General features: G+C 39.2%; 1 protein-coding gene across 1 annotated transcript in view; it reads right to left on the bottom strand.

The window, feature by feature from the left end:
- The window catches only part of DCTN4 (dynactin subunit 4), a 30323-nt gene extending 19289 nt beyond the window's left edge, over window positions 1–11034 (bottom strand). The window contains exons 1-4 of the mRNA XM_057730869.1: window positions 10891–11034; window positions 8342–8412; window positions 6012–6190; window positions 728–771 (exon numbers count right to left, since the gene is read on the bottom strand). Coding sequence (XP_057586852.1) covers window positions 728–771; window positions 6012–6190; window positions 8342–8412; window positions 10891–11025 — 429 coding nt within the window. The 5' untranslated portion in view covers window positions 11026–11034. The remainder of the gene's footprint in view (window positions 1–727; window positions 772–6011; window positions 6191–8341; window positions 8413–10890) is intronic.
- Between the last annotated feature and the right edge of the window lie 9196 nt (window positions 11035–20230).

Raw genomic sequence — 20230 nt, 5'->3', positions numbered from 1 at the left:
ATAAGTACAAGTATTTCTGCAAGTCAGAGTCCAGGAAGTACATACTGCTGAGAGACCAAGAAATCTGTACTAATTTACACTAACAACAGTGTATGTGAAAAAGTCCAATTCCATATACTCCCATCCAGGATATTTTCAGTATTCCTAATTTTTGCTGATGTCCTAAATGAATCACTATAAATTATTGTTTAATTTGCAGTCTGATTGTACAACTTCATTTCTGATAGCATTTCATCATCTTTCCAATATTCTACTTCCAGGGGCAACAAAATCAGTTGTAATGTATACTGCAGAAATCAGTTCACTGTGAACTATTAAAGGATATCTCAATCATGATTCTATAAGCAACCACTATTGAGTCCAAGGGCATCTTCTAAATTAGTGGTGTTTCCAAGAGTTAAGATGTTTATATGTTGATATTTCTGAGAACAAATGGACCCTTAACTTAGTTGGTGGGTATGTGGAAAACAGAAACGTATCATTTCCTTTTTCCAATTCATAGCTTGAGTACAGAACTAAAACTACACCTACGTTACTCTTTTAACTTAAGTCACGCTGGAAAAAATTGCCATTGTGATTTAATGTTTTACAACAAGAAGCACTTTCTAAGTGTAAAAGACCAAAATACACATCATGGATTTGTAAGCATAAGCCATATCCACTGATAAAATGGTCTCTTTCTTCATCTTTTCTCATTTCATCCTCTCTCTGATGACCCTTTACTTACCCGTTGCGTGTGAGGATTTTCAGGTTCCTGCCAACCACCACTAGCTGCAAAATAAAGGAATATTAAACAAGACTTACATAATTTGATCACTCTATTTTCATGAAAACAGGTCATCTGCAGGCCACAAAATAAAACTTAAAAGAATTTCTAAGAAAAAGTCCTAGATATTTTATACACCAGAGTGCTCAGAATGAAATTTTTCCTTTAAATATTATGATGGTAATAATAACTACCACTAGAGCCACCACCACAACTCACACACGTACAAACCTCTGTGCCAGGTGTCCGAAATGTATCATATCTCATTTTATTCTCATAATAACCCTCTGAGGTAGGGACTCTCATTTTCAGTCTTATTTCACAAATGGGGAAATTGAGTCTCAGAGTTAAATAACTTTCCCAAAGTCACAGAGATAGGAAGTGGTAAAGCCAAGATTCAAACCCAGGCAGTGTGACTCCAGAGAACTTGCCCTTACCTGCAACACTAGGCAATTTCTATGTTCTATGACCTCGGTTTAGAGAGGAGTTTCTTACATAAGAAACAAAATCACAAATCATAAAGGAAAAGATTATTCCAGAAAGCTGAACGTAAAACCATAATTAATATTTTCAACAAACGGTGCTGTAACAATTCACAAAAAATTAACCTTGACCCTTACCTCAACATTTACAAAACTTACCCTGAAATGGTAATAAATTTACATATAAGAGCTGAAACTAAAATATTTCTAGAAGAAAACTGAAGTGAAACTCTTAGCGACTTTGGGTTAGGCTAAAGTTTCTTCACTAGAACACAAAACGCACAAACTATAAAATAAAAAAATGATAAACTGAACCTCATCAAAATTAGAAACTTGTGTTCTTCAAAAGACACAGCTGAGAAAATAAAAAGGCAAGCCACAGACCTGGAGAAAATATTTGCAAAATGTATATTCAACAAAGGACTTGCATCCACAATACAGAACTCTCACAACTCAATAAAAAGATAAAAACTCAGTTTAAAAATAGGCAAAAGATTTGCACAAAAACTTCATCAAAGAAAATACATAGATGGCAAATAAGCATATTAAGAAAATGCAAATTAAAACCACAATGAAGTATCACTACCCACTCACTAGGCTGGCCAAAATGAAAAAGACCAACAATACTAATGGGTGATGAGGAACTGGAACTCTCCTACATTGCTGGTAAGGACCGAAAATGGTACGGCTACTTTGGAAAATATTTTGGCAGTTTTCAGTCAAGGTAAACATACACTTAACTCCATTACTCAGCAATTCCATTCCTAGGTATATACTCAAGGAAAATGAAAATACATATTCGCACTAAGATTTGTAGGCAAATGCTCATTGCCAGCTTTATTCATATGAGTCAAACTGGAAAAAATTCAATGTCCATCAATTGGAGAATGAATAAACAAATTATGGTATATCCATACAACAGAATACTACTCAAAAATGAAAAGCAAAACCACAAACGAACCTCAGAAGCATTACGCTAAGTGAAAGAGGACATACACAAAAGACTAAAATACTCCAATTATATAAACTTCTAGAGAAGGCACAATTACAGTGAAAGAAAGCAGTGGTAGTCAGGGGCCAGGAGGTGGGGGGAAAAACTGACTGCAAAAGGGGCTAAGAAAACTTTTTGGGGTAATGGAAATGTTCTATGATTGTGGAGGTGGCTACAAGGCTATTTACATTTGTCAAAAATCAAAGAATTCTACACTTAATATTGGTGAGCTTCATTATATGTAAATTATATCTCAATAAAGGTAACCAAAAAAGAGGGGGAAAAATCTGTAATGATATACCATTTCACAGCCATCAGTTTGAGGAAAAACTTGAAAGAAATCTAACAATATTGAGAGCTGCCAAAGATCTGGAGCAATGGATAGTCTACTCATATATTATTAGTGGGAGCAAAAGTTGGTAAACCATTTTGGAGAGCTAAACATGTATATATCTTAAAATCACCAATTTTACTATGCCATACAGAGAAACCCTTGCTCTTGTGACAGGACACACAAGAATGTTTCTAACAGCACTGTTGTCAGAAGCAAAAAACTGAAAACAACCTAAGTGTCCATCCAGAAGAGAGTGAAGAAGGAAACAGTGGTAAGTCATGCATGAATCACCTACCATCGCAACTACATAATACAAACAAATCTGATAAATTGTAGCAGGATACATAAAGCACGGTTCTATTTGTTTTAAATTGAGAAACATTATTTGCTAGTGGCTACATATATATATGAAGAAGTGCAAAAACATGCATGAACACTGATGAACAACTGAATTCAGTACTGTAATAACTATCTGTCTAGGAGACAGAAGGCGGCAGATGCAGTGTTTTGGTTAATGTTTAACTTCTAAAGCTGGGTAGTAAGTTCATGAACGTGTATTATTTGTATAACTAATTTTTTTTTCCCAAACAAAAAGGACTCCTGTTGAAGGCGACATTATAGCGCCTTGCAAGAAATGGCAGCAATAACATCCTTTAGTACAATATTTATATTTTAAAAGTTGCCTTAAAGCAATTATGAAAAATAATTACGTGAAAGAAATGTTTAGTCATATTGTAGAAAATCTGAAAGTTTTACCTAATTGCTTTTTTAGAACTGGTGATTTATTCTAAGCACAAATTTGAGAGACATTATGATCTCATTATAAGTTTCTGCACTTTAATGACACAAGGGCTTACTTATAAATAAACAAATAGTTCTAATTAAAGTGGTTTCAGGGCTTCTCAGACACCAATGACATCATGGAAGAAATGAAATTATCTGTACTCCTTAAGAGCTCCTAGTATTCAATTATCACTGTCAAGATACCCCAGAGGAGCTAGATTTCTAGAAATAAGCACAGGCTTTAAATTCTGAAAAATAATTCTCCAATCCTAATGGCCTAATAGTTCAAAAAGTATAAATAGTTTTATAAATAAGTATAAAGTTTTATAAATAAGTATAAATAGTTCAAAAAGTATAATAGTTCAAAAAGTATAAAAAAAGCACTTACAGAATAACAAACTGAGAAATCTATTTGGATTGCTAGGCTTTGTTTCTTTAACTTGATAAAAAGAAACAAAATACAAACATGGAAAAAATACACTAACTCACTGAACTAAGTGCCATTTTGTGATTGTTTTTTTCATTTAACTTAAATTCATAAACAAATACAAACAATTTACTTGCTACACTAACATTAAAACACACACACGCAAATATTTACAGACAATATAAAAAGACGCTACAGAAACTTTCCAATATAAATCACATTTCAGGAAATACCTACCCACCAACAAGCATTTTTAAGGGACTTGTTTGTTTAGTTAACTTTTTGTTTTTGAAAAGTATTTTACTAACATAATGTATGAAGTTAGGAAAACCACCAAGAACCCAAGCATTCTTAAAAAAGAACAAACTCAACAGAATCAAGGATTAAGTTTTAAAAACAGAGTTGAATCTAAAGGAACTTCACCCATTACTTACTTCCAAATTACGTAAGAATCTATAGGAAATATTTAGCTAAAGTCCATCTTCATTTTAGGTATGTCAAATAACATAATTTAACTGACTTCCTCATACAGTAGTAAGTTGATATTTTTAATAAAAAAATCTAAAAATGGTAATTTTTAACAAGTCTAAAAAATTTTCAGAAAATTAAATGAAATTTCAGAAAGAAAAAAAGACAACGGGGAGTTAGCAGTGCTGCTGCTTATATAAAAAATAAATAGCAGGACTTCCTTGGTGGTCCAGTGGGTAAGACGCTGCACTCCCAATGCAGGGGGCCTGGGTTTGATCCCTGGTCAGGGAACTAGATCCCGCGTGCCGCAACGAAGAGCCCTCAGGCAGCAACGAAGATCCTGCATGCTGCAACTAATACCCAGTGCAGGCAAAGAAATAAATACTAAAAAATTAAAAAAAAAAAAAAAAGGCAACTCAAGATTTTGCACTGACTATAACAGTGTTTCTACTCTCTGATATTAACCATGGAGTATAGGAAATGAAAAAATAAAAGAAGCTCCCTAATAAAGGTAAGTGCAACCTTCGCTTTGAAATGTGCAAATGATGGAGAGGTAATTAACGCCTAGGCTGTCTTAAGGTCCAAACATACATAACTTTTCTGTATCACTTATGATAAATATACTTGCATCTTTGAGCATGTGTTTGAATGCTCCAGGATACATAATTGGACATGAAATTTCTAGGTAAAAGAATAAAAGCAATTTAAAATTTTAATAAATGTTGTCAAACTGCTCTCTAAGCAGACAAAAGAATTATTTTCCTATATTCTTGTCATACTAACAGATCTTCAAAATTTTGTCAGATCAATGGACAAAGTTTTAATTTGCATTTTCCTGATTACTACTAAAATTGAACATATCTTTTTGTATATTTATTGACTTTAAAAAAATAATAATTTGCTGTATAACAAAGGGAGATCAACTTGAGGATGGATGATGCCTTAGAGGGCTGGGACAGGGAAGGTGGGAGGGAGTCGAGGGAGGGAGGGAGGGAATACGGGGCTATGTGTATAAACACAGATGATTCAACTTGGTGTACCCCCCAAAAATATAATAAATAAATAAATAAAATGGAAAAAAAAAAAGATACCCCAGAACTGAGCTATTCCAGTAGTTACAAGAAAGAATGCAGAAAAACAAAACAAAAGCTTAGAAACACTCTTCTGGAGGGATGTACATGGCATAAATGAAAAAACATCATTAAAATAATTTTGGTAATTAAAAAATAAAATCACCTCACCAAGTTGTGTGCAAAAAAAACCCAATGATTTGTGTACATTTTGGTGATTGACCATTTTTATTTCCATTTCTGAGAGCTGCTATTCATATCCTTCGACAATTTTTTTCTATTGGGTAACTTTCTTACTGATTTATAAGGGTCCCTTATGTTTGGTTATTTATCTTTAGCCTGTTATAGATGATCCAAGATTTGCCACTTTTATCTTTTAGGTATATTCATGGTGTGTTTCACCATCAGCAGCATTTATTTTTTTATGAAGAACATTAGTCTTTTGATTCTAAAAAAAGTGTCAGGTTTATAAACGCTGTTTTACCAACTTTAAGAAAATGAAATAGTTCACCAAGTCTCAGATGAAACGTCATGGTCCATAAAGGTGAAAAATTGGGAACGTAGACGATTTAATGACAAAATACTCTGAATTTATTGCCTACCTCCCAACAGGTAACAGAAATAATGATCTGTATGCAATCACAGCACTGCCAATTTCAAAAATCTCATGCTGAAGTCCACCTCACTCACCCACAGATTTGTCTGCCATGCCCACATCTCTAGATGTCCAGCGACAAAATCCACAGGCCAGATAGTAGGCTTTCTTCATGGTGGTCTTGGCTGGGTCATCTGGGAGCTGTGTGGAGATGCTTGTTGCCCGAGTGGAGAGAGTGTGCATACAACCGGGACAGTCAAAGCAGTTGGCGCATCTAGGACACAACAAACAACCATTGATTTATTTGACAAATATTTACCGAGCACCTACTATGTGCCAGACGTTGTTCTACGTGTTAGGAATTCAAGAGAGAACTATAAGGGAAGGGTGGCTCTCAAGCAAAAAGAAATGAAAAAGTACTCTGAAGAGACTCTTACAAAGTTTGTTTTAAAATTTCAAAAGTATTACATGTTAATTGTTTTAAAAAATGCAATTATCACAAAGTTGCTGAAGAATTACAGCATGACCCAATCCTACTCCACAGAGGGAATCACATTCAACAGTCTGGAGTTAATTTTTTGACTCTTTTTATGCTTGTAGAGACTACAAAATTTCTGTGGGACACAGTAATGTCACAGCTTATGATTTTAGAGAGGACAGACCAACTGCACAATGGAAAACAGAGGCAACAATAAGCTGTGAAACTGGATTTGGAAAATAACTGCTTATTTGCTGTGCCAGAGCTGAAACAGATATCAAACAATGCTACCAAGACACAATGGTTCAGAAGCAGGGCATTTTCAGGGCTTTCTGCTCTCTTCAGACATTAACCTTCCTAGTAAACCAGTCAACACTCCCCTCCCTGTGCCTTGTTTTTAACTTTCCCATCATCTGAGGTTCTCAAGATTTCACCTCCAGTCCTGGACTTGCTCTAAAGTTCCATTCCATAACTCCAATTTTCCATGATATTTTGCTACTGGATAATATCCTCAAATAAGGGCAATAATATTACCTACCTCACATGGCTATTTTGAGGATTAAATGATAAAATTAATGCATGCACAGCATACAAAACTGGTTTACAAGGAGCTGTTTCTCTGGGACAGGAAAGGCAAACAGTGGTTCAGTCCATGGAGGTATAGAGGTGTGACTGGTTGCAAAAGGACTTCCATACCACGCTAAAAAACCAAAATGGCACCAGTAGCAATGAGCACACCTACTACCCAGATCTTGGTTTTCAATACCAATCTCCAATAAAAGGTACCAGGGCTCCTTGCAGAAATGGCTAATTCTAGGACTGGGGCAGAAAATATAGAGGATGAGCCTGGAGTAAGTAAGAAAGTTCTCAAACAATTGACTAATGCTCTTTCCTCCCCCTCACTGCCATATAATGATGGTGGTATGCCAAAGGGAAACAGAAGCCTACTAAAAGAGCGCCCAATGGCCAAAGCTGGAACAATCTGAGTTAATAAAAAAAGAAAAAAAAAAGTAGTATTAGATTATAATATAAAGTACAAAATAAATATTCACAAGCCCATACTGCTTTAAGTAAATGATTAAATAAATAAAAAGGGAAGAAGAGAAAAATCTTCCATGCAAAAGAATTCCAAGTAATACACAGAGACAGCCCTCATGGAAGGGGAGCATAACTCCCCACCATTTAAGTGTGGGCTGTAACAGTGCATTTCCTTCCAGAGAATACAATATGAAAAACGGGAAGAAAAAACAAGAGTAACTTTACATCAGAGAAACCTGACAAACACTAACTCAAGTCAGGTAATCAAGGTTACATCAATAGTGTAAGTCATATTGGTGGTATATACCCTTGATGTGATGTGATGAGAGATGCACTTTACCTGTGTGGTCCTCCTCCCCACAACACATTTCCCCAGCTGATGAGAAATACATCAGACAACTTCCAGTTGAGGGACAGTCTACAAAATATCTTACAAGTACTCCTCAAAACTGAGGAAAGTCTAAGAAAATATCACAGGAAGAGAAGTCTAAAGAGACATGACTATTAAATATAATATGGGTATCCTAAATAGGATCCTAGAACAGAAAAAGGAGATTAGGGAAAAATTGAGGCAATCTAAATAAAATATGGAGCTTATTTAATAATAATGCTACCAACAATGTTCATTAATTGAGACAAATATACCATACTAATATACGACATTTATAATAGGGGAGACTGGGTAAGAAGTAAAGGGAATCTTCTGTATCACCCTTACAGTAATTCTTAAGTCTAAAACTGTTCTAAAATACAATTTACTTTTTTTAACTGAAAGTTTCATCTTTGGCAAAGGTGATGCTAAAAAAAGAAAAACAGCTTGTTAAAAATGAGAGTCAATTCCATGTGCTTTCTTACCAGCTATTAAAAAAACAGTTGGGGAAAACAGAAAAAAATGGGTCTCAGTCTTACCTATTCTTTTTAAGTTTGGCTTCAGCCGATGGCATATTTTCTAAACAACTGGGACAATAATGGGAGTCCACCTAGAAAGAGACAAGAAATCAAAAAATTAGAGAAGACATCTAGCTTAGCATGTATATATGTCTGTGCTAAATAGTGACATTCAAAATACATTATTCTGCAGCAGAAGGTGAGAGACCATTGACCTGGCCAAGAACCTGGACTGTTTTCAGCATAGGGTTTGTTCATCACCTGTTATTTTCTTAACCTCTGGATTTCCTGAAATTTTTCTATTTTTCTTTTCTGATCTTTCCTATTCTCTTTCATTAGGGTTTTATGTGTTAGATGTGTTAAAAAATGTATATGTAAAAGAAGATCTCTATGATAATGTAAATAGATTAACAAATAAAATAACCCAATTTATGAGGCTGTGATCAAATATCCTTCTATCTAGTCTAGCTTTATGGGACTGCAATAACTTGACCATACTTAAGTTGTTAACAGATTTTAGAGGTTTTCTCATTACTGAGGTATTACATGTTCACTGAAGAAAAGCATACATTGACGCTTACGAAGTCAGCTGTAGCCAACCAGAGATTTTTAAATGGCAAGTTAAACTACTAAGTTAACAACATAATCTTATTATATTTAACTCATAAACATAGTATAAAAATTAAATTCATTGCATTTTTTTTTAGGACTTAAGAGTTATTTTCTTTAATATAGGTAGATTGTATTTGGTAATTCTAGAACTCTAGTCACCTGCAGATGGACAGATTCACTTGAACATAAATACTATGATAGAAACTGGTTTCTTTTTTCATCATCTGTGTATAAACAGAACTACCTTTGAAAAGATAAAGTTACTGCTCAAATAAGTCCCCAGGAACACAAAATATAGTACTGTTAACTTGTATTTGCACTTACTCATCATAAAAGGCAAAATATAATTAATTCCTTCCTGTCCCCTTTCCAAATTATGCTTGTCCCTTCATGTGCAGCTCCAATCCCAGGCTCACCATTAGAACTTTCTGCATTGCTTCAGCCCTCACTAGCAGCATCCTTCCCCAAACCCCAATGGCCTCCATTTCACAGGTGCACACCAGTCAGTAAAAGATGCAATCACAGATTGAATGTCCTAGTTGAAGAGATCCTTACAGATTATGGAGACTGAGTTCCCTAATGATCACCCAATGAGAATCTAATCCAATAAATTCTGGAGGTGGAGCTGCGACAGCATCCTAAGGAGAAAGGACCTGCCAAAGAGATGCATACGAAGTGCCAATGGTGACAGAGGCAAAAAGAAAAATTATGTATATAATGCAGCACTGATTTTTCTTTTGTGTTATTTAACTGCTTCCTCTGACTATTCTTAATAGTATGAAAAGTATTCCCAATAAGTAATTACTAATAACGTGCAAAATGGCTTCTAGTGTAGAACATATTCTCATATGCATCTTTAACAGTCCAGGGATCCTCACTGAAGTCCTCTGAATCAGGCTGCTTGGTTTCAAATCCTGGTACCCCTCTCCCACCCACAAATTTTTGGCTGTGTGACCTTGCACAAACATTACCTATCTGTTTCTGTAACTGTAAAGTGGATTTAAAAAAAAAGAATCCACTCTAGTTTGCATTATGATTAAAGGAGATTATGTAAAGCACATGGCATACAGAAAATACTGAATAAGCAGTAACTATGTATTATTACTAATCAGCTTTTCCTTCACGAGACTGCAAGTTACTCAACAGCTGGATTTATGTCTTAATGCGTCTTTTAATCCCCAAAGCTTACTAAATGAACAACAGTGGCAAGGGCCGCAGAAGTTTTGGGGTTTTGTTATTTGGTGATTTTTTTTTTTTCCGGGGTAGGGTCTTTTACATTCTGAGCAATCCGACCTCCAACGCTCACATGCGCCGGTGAAGGACAGAAATGGACCCTCAGGAGAAGCGCCATGAATATAACACTTTGAGCTTCTTCAACTACAGACCCAATTCTAAGCGCTTTTCACTCAGCTCACCCCATCTTAACCTCTTTTCTGCTGTAGGCCTCGAGCTGGGCCAGAAAACAACAAAGCAGTCAGAAGAGCGCCCAGTCTCTGCCCCAGCAGGAGCAGAACTTCCAGGATGGGAGGGGCTTGGATGAGAATGCCCGCGGACCTCCCCACTCCCTCAAGCAATCCTGGAACGACGGTACCTCGCCCCTCAAGCGGCCTGAACTAAGCACCCCCACATCTTCCCCCTCCAACCCACCCAATTACCAAACCCCCCAAGAGATGCCAGGGTCCCCAAAGTCAAGTGTGTCCGACCAGAGGGCGCTCTGTAACAGAAGGGCCGCTCAGCCCCACCCAAGGCCGCTCCTCCTTTCCAAGTGACAAATTATGTGCGTACAAGCAAATTAAATCACAGGCAAATCTGAGTGACGGAAGGCATAGCCAATCAGCATGTTAAGAAAATGACGACCCGCCTCCAACCAGCGGAACATCCCCGCTGGTCGCCGTGACTAGGAGGAACGCCTCTCCCCTCCCCCAACACACACATTTTTCTTGGGACGACTGCGTTACCTCGTGAGACACACATTCCAGCGACCGCAGCTCGCTACAATAGCGGCAGAAGTAAAGCTGCGAGAGCGGGGCCCGAACCTTCTTTTCTCCCTGGACTAGGTAGAGAACTCGCTCCGATTGCAGCAAGGACGCCATCTTGCGGGGGAGGAGTCAACGACGCTCCCGTCGCATCACGTGACTCGAGAGCCAGCGTTTCCCTAGCTTCCCTCCCTACGTCTTTCAACGTAGACTTTGACGTAAGGTTTCCGAGCTTGCGGGGCTTTGCGCCGGACAAAAGTCAAAGTGCGCATGCTCATCTGGGATCCCAGGTTTCTCACCGATTTGGGGGCCTGTTTCCCCTGAGTCACCGTCCGCCCCAGCATTTTTGTGAACGTTAGCCGTCGGGATGGAACTCAGGCCTTTCTTTTGCTGAGTACGGAGTCGCAGAACAAATCCAGACAGATTCAGTGCTCTCCTTTCCTTTATTTCTAACAGAAAGGAAGGCTGCTCTTCTATTTGACACACGTGTCTCCCGCCCTCACCTTCCAGACAAACATCCAGAAGTTAGGGAGGGTCTCTGAGACAGTTTTACGGGAACTGGAAAATTAAGAGTCCACACCACCACTTTCTTCTGATAGTCTTGCTACTGATCTATAGGAAACTCACAGATGGTATGTGGTTTGAGGTTTCTTAGCTTGAACTTGTCCATGCAGAAGCCATAGCTCGTTCATTTCCAGGTTTTGCATATTTAGCATTAGGACTGAGTCTATATTGTGGGTGTTTAATAAGTATTGCTTGGGACTTCCCTGGTGGCACAGTGGTTAAGAATCCACCTGCCTATGCAGGGGACAAGGGTTCAATCCCTGTGTGGTGAAGATCCCACATGACAAGGAGCAGCTAAGTGCATGTGCCACAACTACTGAGCCTGCGCTCTAGAGCCCACCAGCCACAACTGCTGAGCCCATGTGCCGCAACTACTGAAGATGGCTTGCCTAGAGCCCGTGTTATGCAACAAGAGAAGCCATGGTAATGAGAAAGTAGCACCGCAAGGAAGAGTAGCCCCTGCTCTCCGCAACTACAGAAAGCCCATAGGCAGCAACAAAGACCCAATGCAGCCAATAAATAAATAATAATAATAAAAATAAGTATTGCTTAATGCAGGAATGGAATCAATGAATGAACAGTGTTGCTAGGTGTCGTTTACATTTTTCTAGTGCATAAACTAAAGCTTAGACATGTAAAATGATGACTTAGAGCTGGGCTGGCAGAAACTGGAGCCCACGTTACCTGCCATCAGTTCAGTGTTTTTCTCTCTGTACTAGTGTTGTATTATTACCTATCTGATATTAGAGTTGGTAATTGAGAAGAAATAGAAGTGAGTAGTAATATTAGTAAACATTTATTGAGCACTTAATGAATGCAGGACTCTGTGTCAAAACTTTGCATACATTGTCTCATTTAATTTTCATCAGAACTCCAAAAGACAGGTACTATCATTATCTCTATTTTACAGTGCATGAAACTGAGATCCGGGTGCCCTTCTCTTCTCGCAAGAAAGTTTGGCCATCTTAACTGGGGCAGACTGAGATTCCTCTGTTCTGTGACTGGTAGTCACCCTTAGCAGAATCCTCAAGCAACCAGCCTGGGCCCTGGGCAGCAGCAAGGCACAAGCACTGGCTTGGGAGACAGGCACTGGGGGCAGAGGGAGAAAGTGAGTCACAGGAGGATACCTGTCTTGGTTTCTGAGGCTCACAGGGCTAGCCTGCTTCAGTGGTGTTGGCAGCTTTTTACCAAAACAGACAACAGCCACGGGTTGGAGTTTTCTGATGTTTGCTATAGCCTCCTGCGGTAGTAGACTGGATAACTTAGAATTATCATATACTAGAAAGATCCTAGTTCAATACCTGTATTTTTCAAATGGAGAAAATGAGGTCCCGAGAGTCAAAGGAACATGCCCCAGGTTTCTCACTTCTGGTACAGTAGTATTCTGTTTTCTAATTCTATAAATGCAGTTCCTCGCACAATACATCAGTTCATTCATATTCACAGCTGAGTAAGAAACCAGTTGTTCTTCTAAGAACACTTAGAGAAGAAAGCAAATGCGAGGGAAAGTGGAACATTAATGGATAGCCTGCTCATTTTTTCCGTGGAAGTTTGCTGTAGTTGCATCATTCCCTGTTTGGGCACGTGAGTTTCACATGTCTAGAATGCTTTCTGCTTGGCTTCAACAGGAATTTCCCAAGCATACCTCAAGCCTAACCAAGGCTTGCCTCCACCCCCACCCCCACTTACTCTCTTCTCTGCTTAGTAGACTAACTAGAAGCTAATGCTAATTATGTGGCACCGTAGAACACTTCCTCTATGCTCTGCTGAGGATGCAGAGAGTGAGAGGGGCATCTTTTGTTGGCTGGAGGATGCACAAGATGGCTATTATCTAATTACTGCTAGTGCTTAGGCAGACCTCAGGCTCCTGAGGTGCTGGGTCATAAGAGATAGCTCGTGGCCATGAACTCTGTGTGCCCACTCATCCCTTCCTCTTGCATGTTTGCCCACTCACCCCTGAGAACTTGCAACTGACACAAGAGACCATGCTCTCCATGAGATAAGGGTAAAGTCATGGAACTATAGAGCCAAAAGTGACCTTAGAGATTAATTAGTCCCCTCTTCTTATTTTCAAGATGGAGAACTGAAGCCCAGAGAAGGGAAGATACTTGTTCAATTTCCCAGAGGGAGTTACAGGTGAAGCTAGGGTTTGAATGCATGCCTTTGTTTCAAGTTTATTGCCCTTACTACACTTAGCTGTACATCCATCTCTCCACAATTCACCATCCAACCCTAAAGCTTGCTTCTAGGAGGCCACCAGTGTATTGCTTGTTGAATTGAATAAGAGAGAATTGAAAACTGAATCCCAGCCTAACTCAGTATACTGTCTTCAACTATCTGGAACTTGCTGCAGATGGAATCCAGTAACTAAAAAAAAAAACTTTTTTCTTTCTGGTCTCTAAGTAACTCCTTCCTTCAGAAGGTAAAGGAAGAAATAGGGGAAGGAGACTGGTCACAGTTTTAAATAGGGTGGTCAGGGTTGGCCTCATGAGAAAGTAGGATAGAAGCAAAGATTTGAAGGAGGTGGGAAAGTGGGCTGGGTGGCCATCTGGGGGAAAAGCCTTCCAAGCAGACTCTGAGGAAAGTCTCTAAGGCCTAATTGAGGAACAGCAAGGAGGCAGTGGGGCTGGTAAGGAGTGAGCAAGGGGGAGAGGTATAGGGGATGAAGTCCTAGTGGTAATGGGGTGCAGCTCATGTGGGATCTTTTTTTTTTTTTTTTTATTGGCTGTGTTGGGTCTTTTTTTGCTGGGCGTGGTGAGCTTTCTTTAGTTGCGGTGAGAGTGGGCTACTCTTCGTTGTGGTGCGTGGGCCCACTCATTGCTGTGGCTTCTTATGTTGTGGAGCATGGACTCTAGGCGCGTGGGCTTCAGTAGTTGCAGCACATGGGCTCAATAGTTGTGGCTCACGGGCTCTAGAGCGCAGGCTCAATAGTTGTGGCATACAGGCTTAGTTGCTCCGCGGCATGTGGGATCTTCCTGGAGCAGGGATCGAACCCAGGTCCCCTGCATTGGTAGGCGGATTCTTAACCACTGAGCCACCTAGGAAGCCCCTCATGTAGGATCTTGAAGGCATTTTAAGGATGTTGGATTTTGCTCTGAAGGAAGTGGGGAGCCATTGTAGGATTTCGAACAGCAGTGATACGATCTAACCTACATTTAACAAGGGTCACTCTGGACGCTGTTTTGGGAATGGACTGTAGAGGGACAAGGATAGAATCAGGAGGTCAGTTTGGAGATTACCGCAGTGACTCAGGCAACAGGCAACAGTGCCATGGACCAGGGATTCCGACTATATTTTGAAGTAGAGCTCACAGGATTTCCTGATGCCCAACTCTGGGAAGACATGTACATAGACTGTCACATAAAGAGTAGTTCAGAGTCTCATCCAGAGATGCCCTTGTTGGGCTGGGGGAAAATCCATTTCATGGTTTGGCCAAATTCAGCCACTGGGAGTTTATCTCCTCAGAAATTATCAAGACTCTCTGTTTCTTCTGCCAGCGGTCAAAATAAAAACATCATGGAAAGGATCACACAATTTTATGTTTAAAGGAAGGGGCTGAAACTAACTTGTTTAGTCTCTAGTTTACTTTGTTCCAAGTCACAAAGCACGATGATTGCCACACAGGAAAGCATATTTCACAAGAGGCTCAGAGAAAGAGCCAGCCTGTTACTAAACACATGAATCAGATCTTCAGAGCTCCAGCTCAGGTTGAGGATGGGAAGCTGGTGTGGGAGCACCCAACCCATTTGCAGAGGTGCCAAGGGCTCTTTCAAACAAGCTTTGCCCTTCACTGTGCAGCTAAAAGTTAAAGCGGGTAGAACATAGAACATGATAAGTTGCTGTGTAAGTATTTGTTACTAGGCCACAGAGTTTAGTCCAGGCCCTTCATTTACAAGTGAGAAAAGAGTTTCAGAGAGAGGAAGTGTTTGTCTGACGTTATGTGGATCCCCAGCTTACTTAATGAGCACTAAGTTGATTTCTCTTATAAGTTTGGATGATTGGGCTCTCCAGTCTCGCCCACACTCTCATCTGTGCCTCTTGAGTGCCTCTTAGCAGCTCATTTCTGGGAAGCTCTTTTAGACTTTGGGCTCTCACTTCACATCAGAGAAACTTTCTACCCTCCCAGGGAAGTTCAGTGGGATGTTTTGTTACGGTTGACCACCTGTAGAAGCCAGCCTGCAACTTGTCCTTCAGTGGTATTTATACCCTTCTGTGCTCCCCTTCCACATTGTACCAGGGTTGGTCTGTGTGACCAATAGCATATGACAGCAGTGATGGTGACACTTTTGAGATTAGGAAAGTCTGTGGTTTCTATGCTGGGTGCCCTCTTGCTGTGTTGGGTGCTCTCTTAGATCACTTATTTGGGAGAAGCAAGCTGCCGTTTTGTGAGGAGGCCTATGGAGAGGTTTATGTGGTAGGGAACTGAAACTTCCACCAACAGCCAGTGAAGTCCAAGGCCTGCCAAAAACTAGTGCGTGAGCTTGGAAGTGGATTCTCCTGTTCCAGTCAAGTACTGAGATGACTACAGACCCAGCTGACAGCCTAACTGCAGTCTCTTGAGAGACCCTGAGTTAGAGCCACCCACTTAAGCAGCTACTGGACTCCTGATGTTCAGAAACTGTGAGATAATAAATGTTTGTTTTAATCTGCTAATTCTTTTTTGAGACAGGTTTCAGTATCACTTTTATTTTGATTCTTTCACTTTAAAAAATGTAAATGCTAAGAAGTTTTGTTCACATGAATAGGTAGAAGGAAATGAAAAGCTTTTCTCACAGCATTGTCACACAATTCTTTGAGTTTCCTCTGAGTTGTGTACCAAAAATTCCATCATGAGCCTCAAAAAATTAATTTTCATGATTTATTAGCTGACAATTCCATTAGTTACTTCAGCAATTTTGTTGAAAGCAAAGAATTATAAACCTCCTATGTTACAAAAGGTCTTGTTAAGCAGAAATTAGGGTCATTCATTTTCCACATCAACACCCTTATTTTGGCTGGTCCTGTTGTTTGATACTAAGAGGTTTCTGCCCCGTGGGGCAATGCACCAAGATCAGACTAGCCATATGTGGGGTAGAGGGGAAAGAGGATTGTATTTTTTCTGTAAAATGAGAGAAGGGCCATTGAGAAAGAGGGGGCAGGAAAGGAGAACCTACCTGCCAGAGACTCAGTGTTCTCAGGCAGATCATATTAGAAAGTCAAAAATCTAGAAATTAGTTTCTTTACTACTGAATGTGCCCATGGACTTCTGGCAATTCTCTGTGTGTCCCCAATGATTTTCCTAACCTAGTGTGACCTAATTTACCTCATCCCAGTTTCCACATCTGCAGTTTGGGACTGGTGTTACCTAAATCACAGGATTAATTTGAGGATGGAGTTAAATTACATACCACATGTAAAGCACCAAGCACAATGTCAGATATATAGTAGGTATTCAGTAAATAATAGGTTCCTTCCCGGCCTTTCAAACTTGACATGCCCATTTTTATACAAGTATAAATACAATACAATATATAGATAGAACAATACCTATAAAAGTGTTGATAATATTTTTTTTTAGCAGTCTAAAAAGCATGTTTTGAAAAGGTTATGTTGGAGGAATTCCCCGGTGGTCCAGTGGATAGGACTCTGCACTCTCATTGCTGAGGATCCTGGCTCAATCCCTGGTCGGGAGACTAAAATCCCACAAGCTGCACAGCATGGCCAAATAAATAAATAAATAAATAAGGCTACATTGGAACCTAATCAGACTTAAAAGCTTTTGCACAGCAAAGGAAACCATCAACAAACCAAAAAGGCCAGCTACAGCATGGGAGAAAATATTTGCAAATGATGTGACCGACGAAGGCTTAATTTCCAAAATATACAAACAGCTCGTAGAACTCAATATCAAAAAAACAAATAACCCAATCAAAAATTGGTCAGAAGACCTAAATAGACATTTCTCCAAAGAAGACATATAGATGGCCAACAGGCCCATGAAAAGATGCTCAACATTGCTAATTATTAGAGAAATGCAAATCGGAACCACAATGGGGCATCACCTCACACTGGTCAGAATGGCCATCATCAAAAATCTACAAATAATAAATGCTAGAGAGGGTGTGGAGAAAAGGGAACCCTCCTATACTGTTGGTGGGAATGTAAATTGGTACAACCATATGGAGAACAGTATGGATGTTCCTCAAAAAACTAAAAATAGAGCTACCATATGACCCAGTAATCCCACTCCTAGGCATATATCTGGAAAAGACAAAAACTCTAATTTGAAAAGATACAGGTATCCCGATGTTCATTGCAGAACTATTTACAGTAGACAAGATGTGGAAACAACCCAAATGTCCATCAACAGATGACTGGTTTAAGAAGATGTGGTATATATATATATTTTATAAAATATACAATGGAATATTACTCAGCCATAAAAAATGAAATATTGCCATTCACAACAACATGGATGGACCTAGAGAATATCATACTAAGTGAAGTAAGTCAGACAGAGAAGTACAAATATCATCTGATATCACTTATATGTGGAATCAAAAAAATACAAATGAATCTATATACAAGATAGGAATAGAAAACAAACTTATGATTACCAAAGCGGAAAAGGAGGGAGGGAGGGAGGGATGAATTAGGGGTATGGGATTAGCATATACAAACTACTATATATAAAATAGATAAGCAACAAGCATTTACTGTATAATATAGGGAACAATATCTGATATCTTGCAATAACCTATAATGGAAAATTATCTGAAAAAATATAACAATCACTTTGCTGTAAACCTAAAACTAACACAATATTATAAATCAACTATACTTCAATTTAAAAAAAAGGCTATGTAACTTGGCCAAGAGTAAATGAAGTCCATTTAAAAAACGTATATTTTATATATATATATATCTTTCACATCTTATTCATCCATTCACCCATGGAAACAACCTTTTCCATGTCTTGGCTATTGTAAATAAAGCTACAATGAACACGGAGGTGCAGATATCTTTTCAAGTTAGTGTTTTCTTTTTCTTCTGATAAGCTGCTAAATTTTGAGATACTTTGCTACACAGCAGTAAGGTAACTAATAGAACCAGCTTCCCTTCCAAACACAACAGTTAGCCTTTGTTACACTGCACACTTGTTGCTTCCTATCTGCCCCCTCTACCATCCTTGTCATCTTGTGTATTTCACATGTATCCTCAACACCAGCTATCTGAGGCCAAAACCAGAAGTCATCAAAGCTGCTGAACCACTTGTGGTACCACTTGTGGACTAAACTGAGAATTTGAGGAAAGTTTAATAAAAGGACTATTTGCAAAAAGTGTGGGCGGGGTGGAGGGTAATCACAAGGAATTCGGCAGTAATCCAGGGCTCATAGAGGTGGGCTTCTGTTTTTGGCCTAAGGCCTGAGAGGGTAAGAGGAGGGAGCACTTGCTGGGACCTGGAGACAGAGAGAACTGTGTGAAGAAGGCCCCCCGACAGGAGTTGGACCTTTGGGTCCAGGACAAAGCAAGGCATTGACATTCCTGGGGTGGAGGGTGGAATGCAAAACACCTCAGTTCCTTCTGGTGCTTCCCTCTTAGCTAAACCCAACAGAAAGTCAGACATCAAGGAAACCTACGTCAGTTTGTGTTCCCTTAGAGGCAGACTATTCAAGAAGGGTTTAAGGAAAAGTCATTTATCTGAGAGGTTCAGGGGAAACAAGTAGAGGAGTGAGGAACTGACACAGAGAAGAGAAAGTAGCCAATAAGATTGTGTTATTAAACCAGCTATCAGAGTGGATGACTGGAGCTGAGTTCCACAGAGAAACTCAGGGAAACAATGTAAACACACGCCTCAAAATGACTCCATTAATTTTGCTGGGGGGAAAAGGATTCCATCAAAGGGTGAGGGAGTTGAGGTATTTATACCGCTAAAGTCTTTGGTTGAGAGCTGCTCCTGGGGATGGGTGTTAATTCCTGGGTATGTATGGAATGCCAGGCTGGCAGATTGGCCTTGTGTGGTTCTAGGAAAAGCCCTCAGACACAAAGATGCAGATAGTAGCAGTTGGAAGTTTGTGGAGAACAGAAGTGGGTGAGATCCAAAGGATTTGGGTAAGGCATTGACAGTGTCTCCTATAGGCACCATCGATGTGGGCTAGATGTGGTACAGATGCACTTCTCCATGTACAGTGCAGAATGGACAACTGTGTGGAGGGTGAATCTGAGGGACAAATAAAACTTACATGCATGTCTAAAGTAACTAAGTAGTATTTACCAATACACTGTAAAATTTAGTAGCACTATTTGGATTTCAAAACAATTTTTCTTTTTGGTTCTCACAATTACTGTTTTCTGCCCTCTATCACTGTCATGCCTCTAATGGTCTGATTGTGCATTAACTACAGCAGGAATTACTCTAGTTCATGGAGCAGAAAACAGAGGCATAGAGAGGACTTAACTCAGGAAGAGTCAGTTAGGTGCAGGACATTTAGAATCAGTTCTGCCACTTAATGGCTGGGTTATCTTAGACAAGTTAACTTATCCTCTTTGGGAGGTTAAGTTAATAACATTGGGGGATAACAACATTTTCACCATAGAATTGTTGCGAGGAATAAATGGTATGGTGCATGTAAAATCCTAGAGACACAGTATGTGCTCTTAAAGAAACGTTTTTTAAGTAAATAATCTTTTTTGGAAAAAAAAGGCAAAGGCTTTTATTACATATATTTTTCTTGAACTCACAGTTTACTTCAAAAATTAGTCCAACTGGACTGAGATA

This window comes from Hippopotamus amphibius, chromosome 1, assembly GCF_030028045.1.
Source record: "Hippopotamus amphibius kiboko isolate mHipAmp2 chromosome 1, mHipAmp2.hap2, whole genome shotgun sequence".
NCBI classification, from domain to species: Eukaryota; Metazoa; Chordata; class Mammalia; order Artiodactyla; family Hippopotamidae; genus Hippopotamus; species Hippopotamus amphibius.
This window is presented reverse-complemented; position numbering and strand designations above follow the sequence as displayed.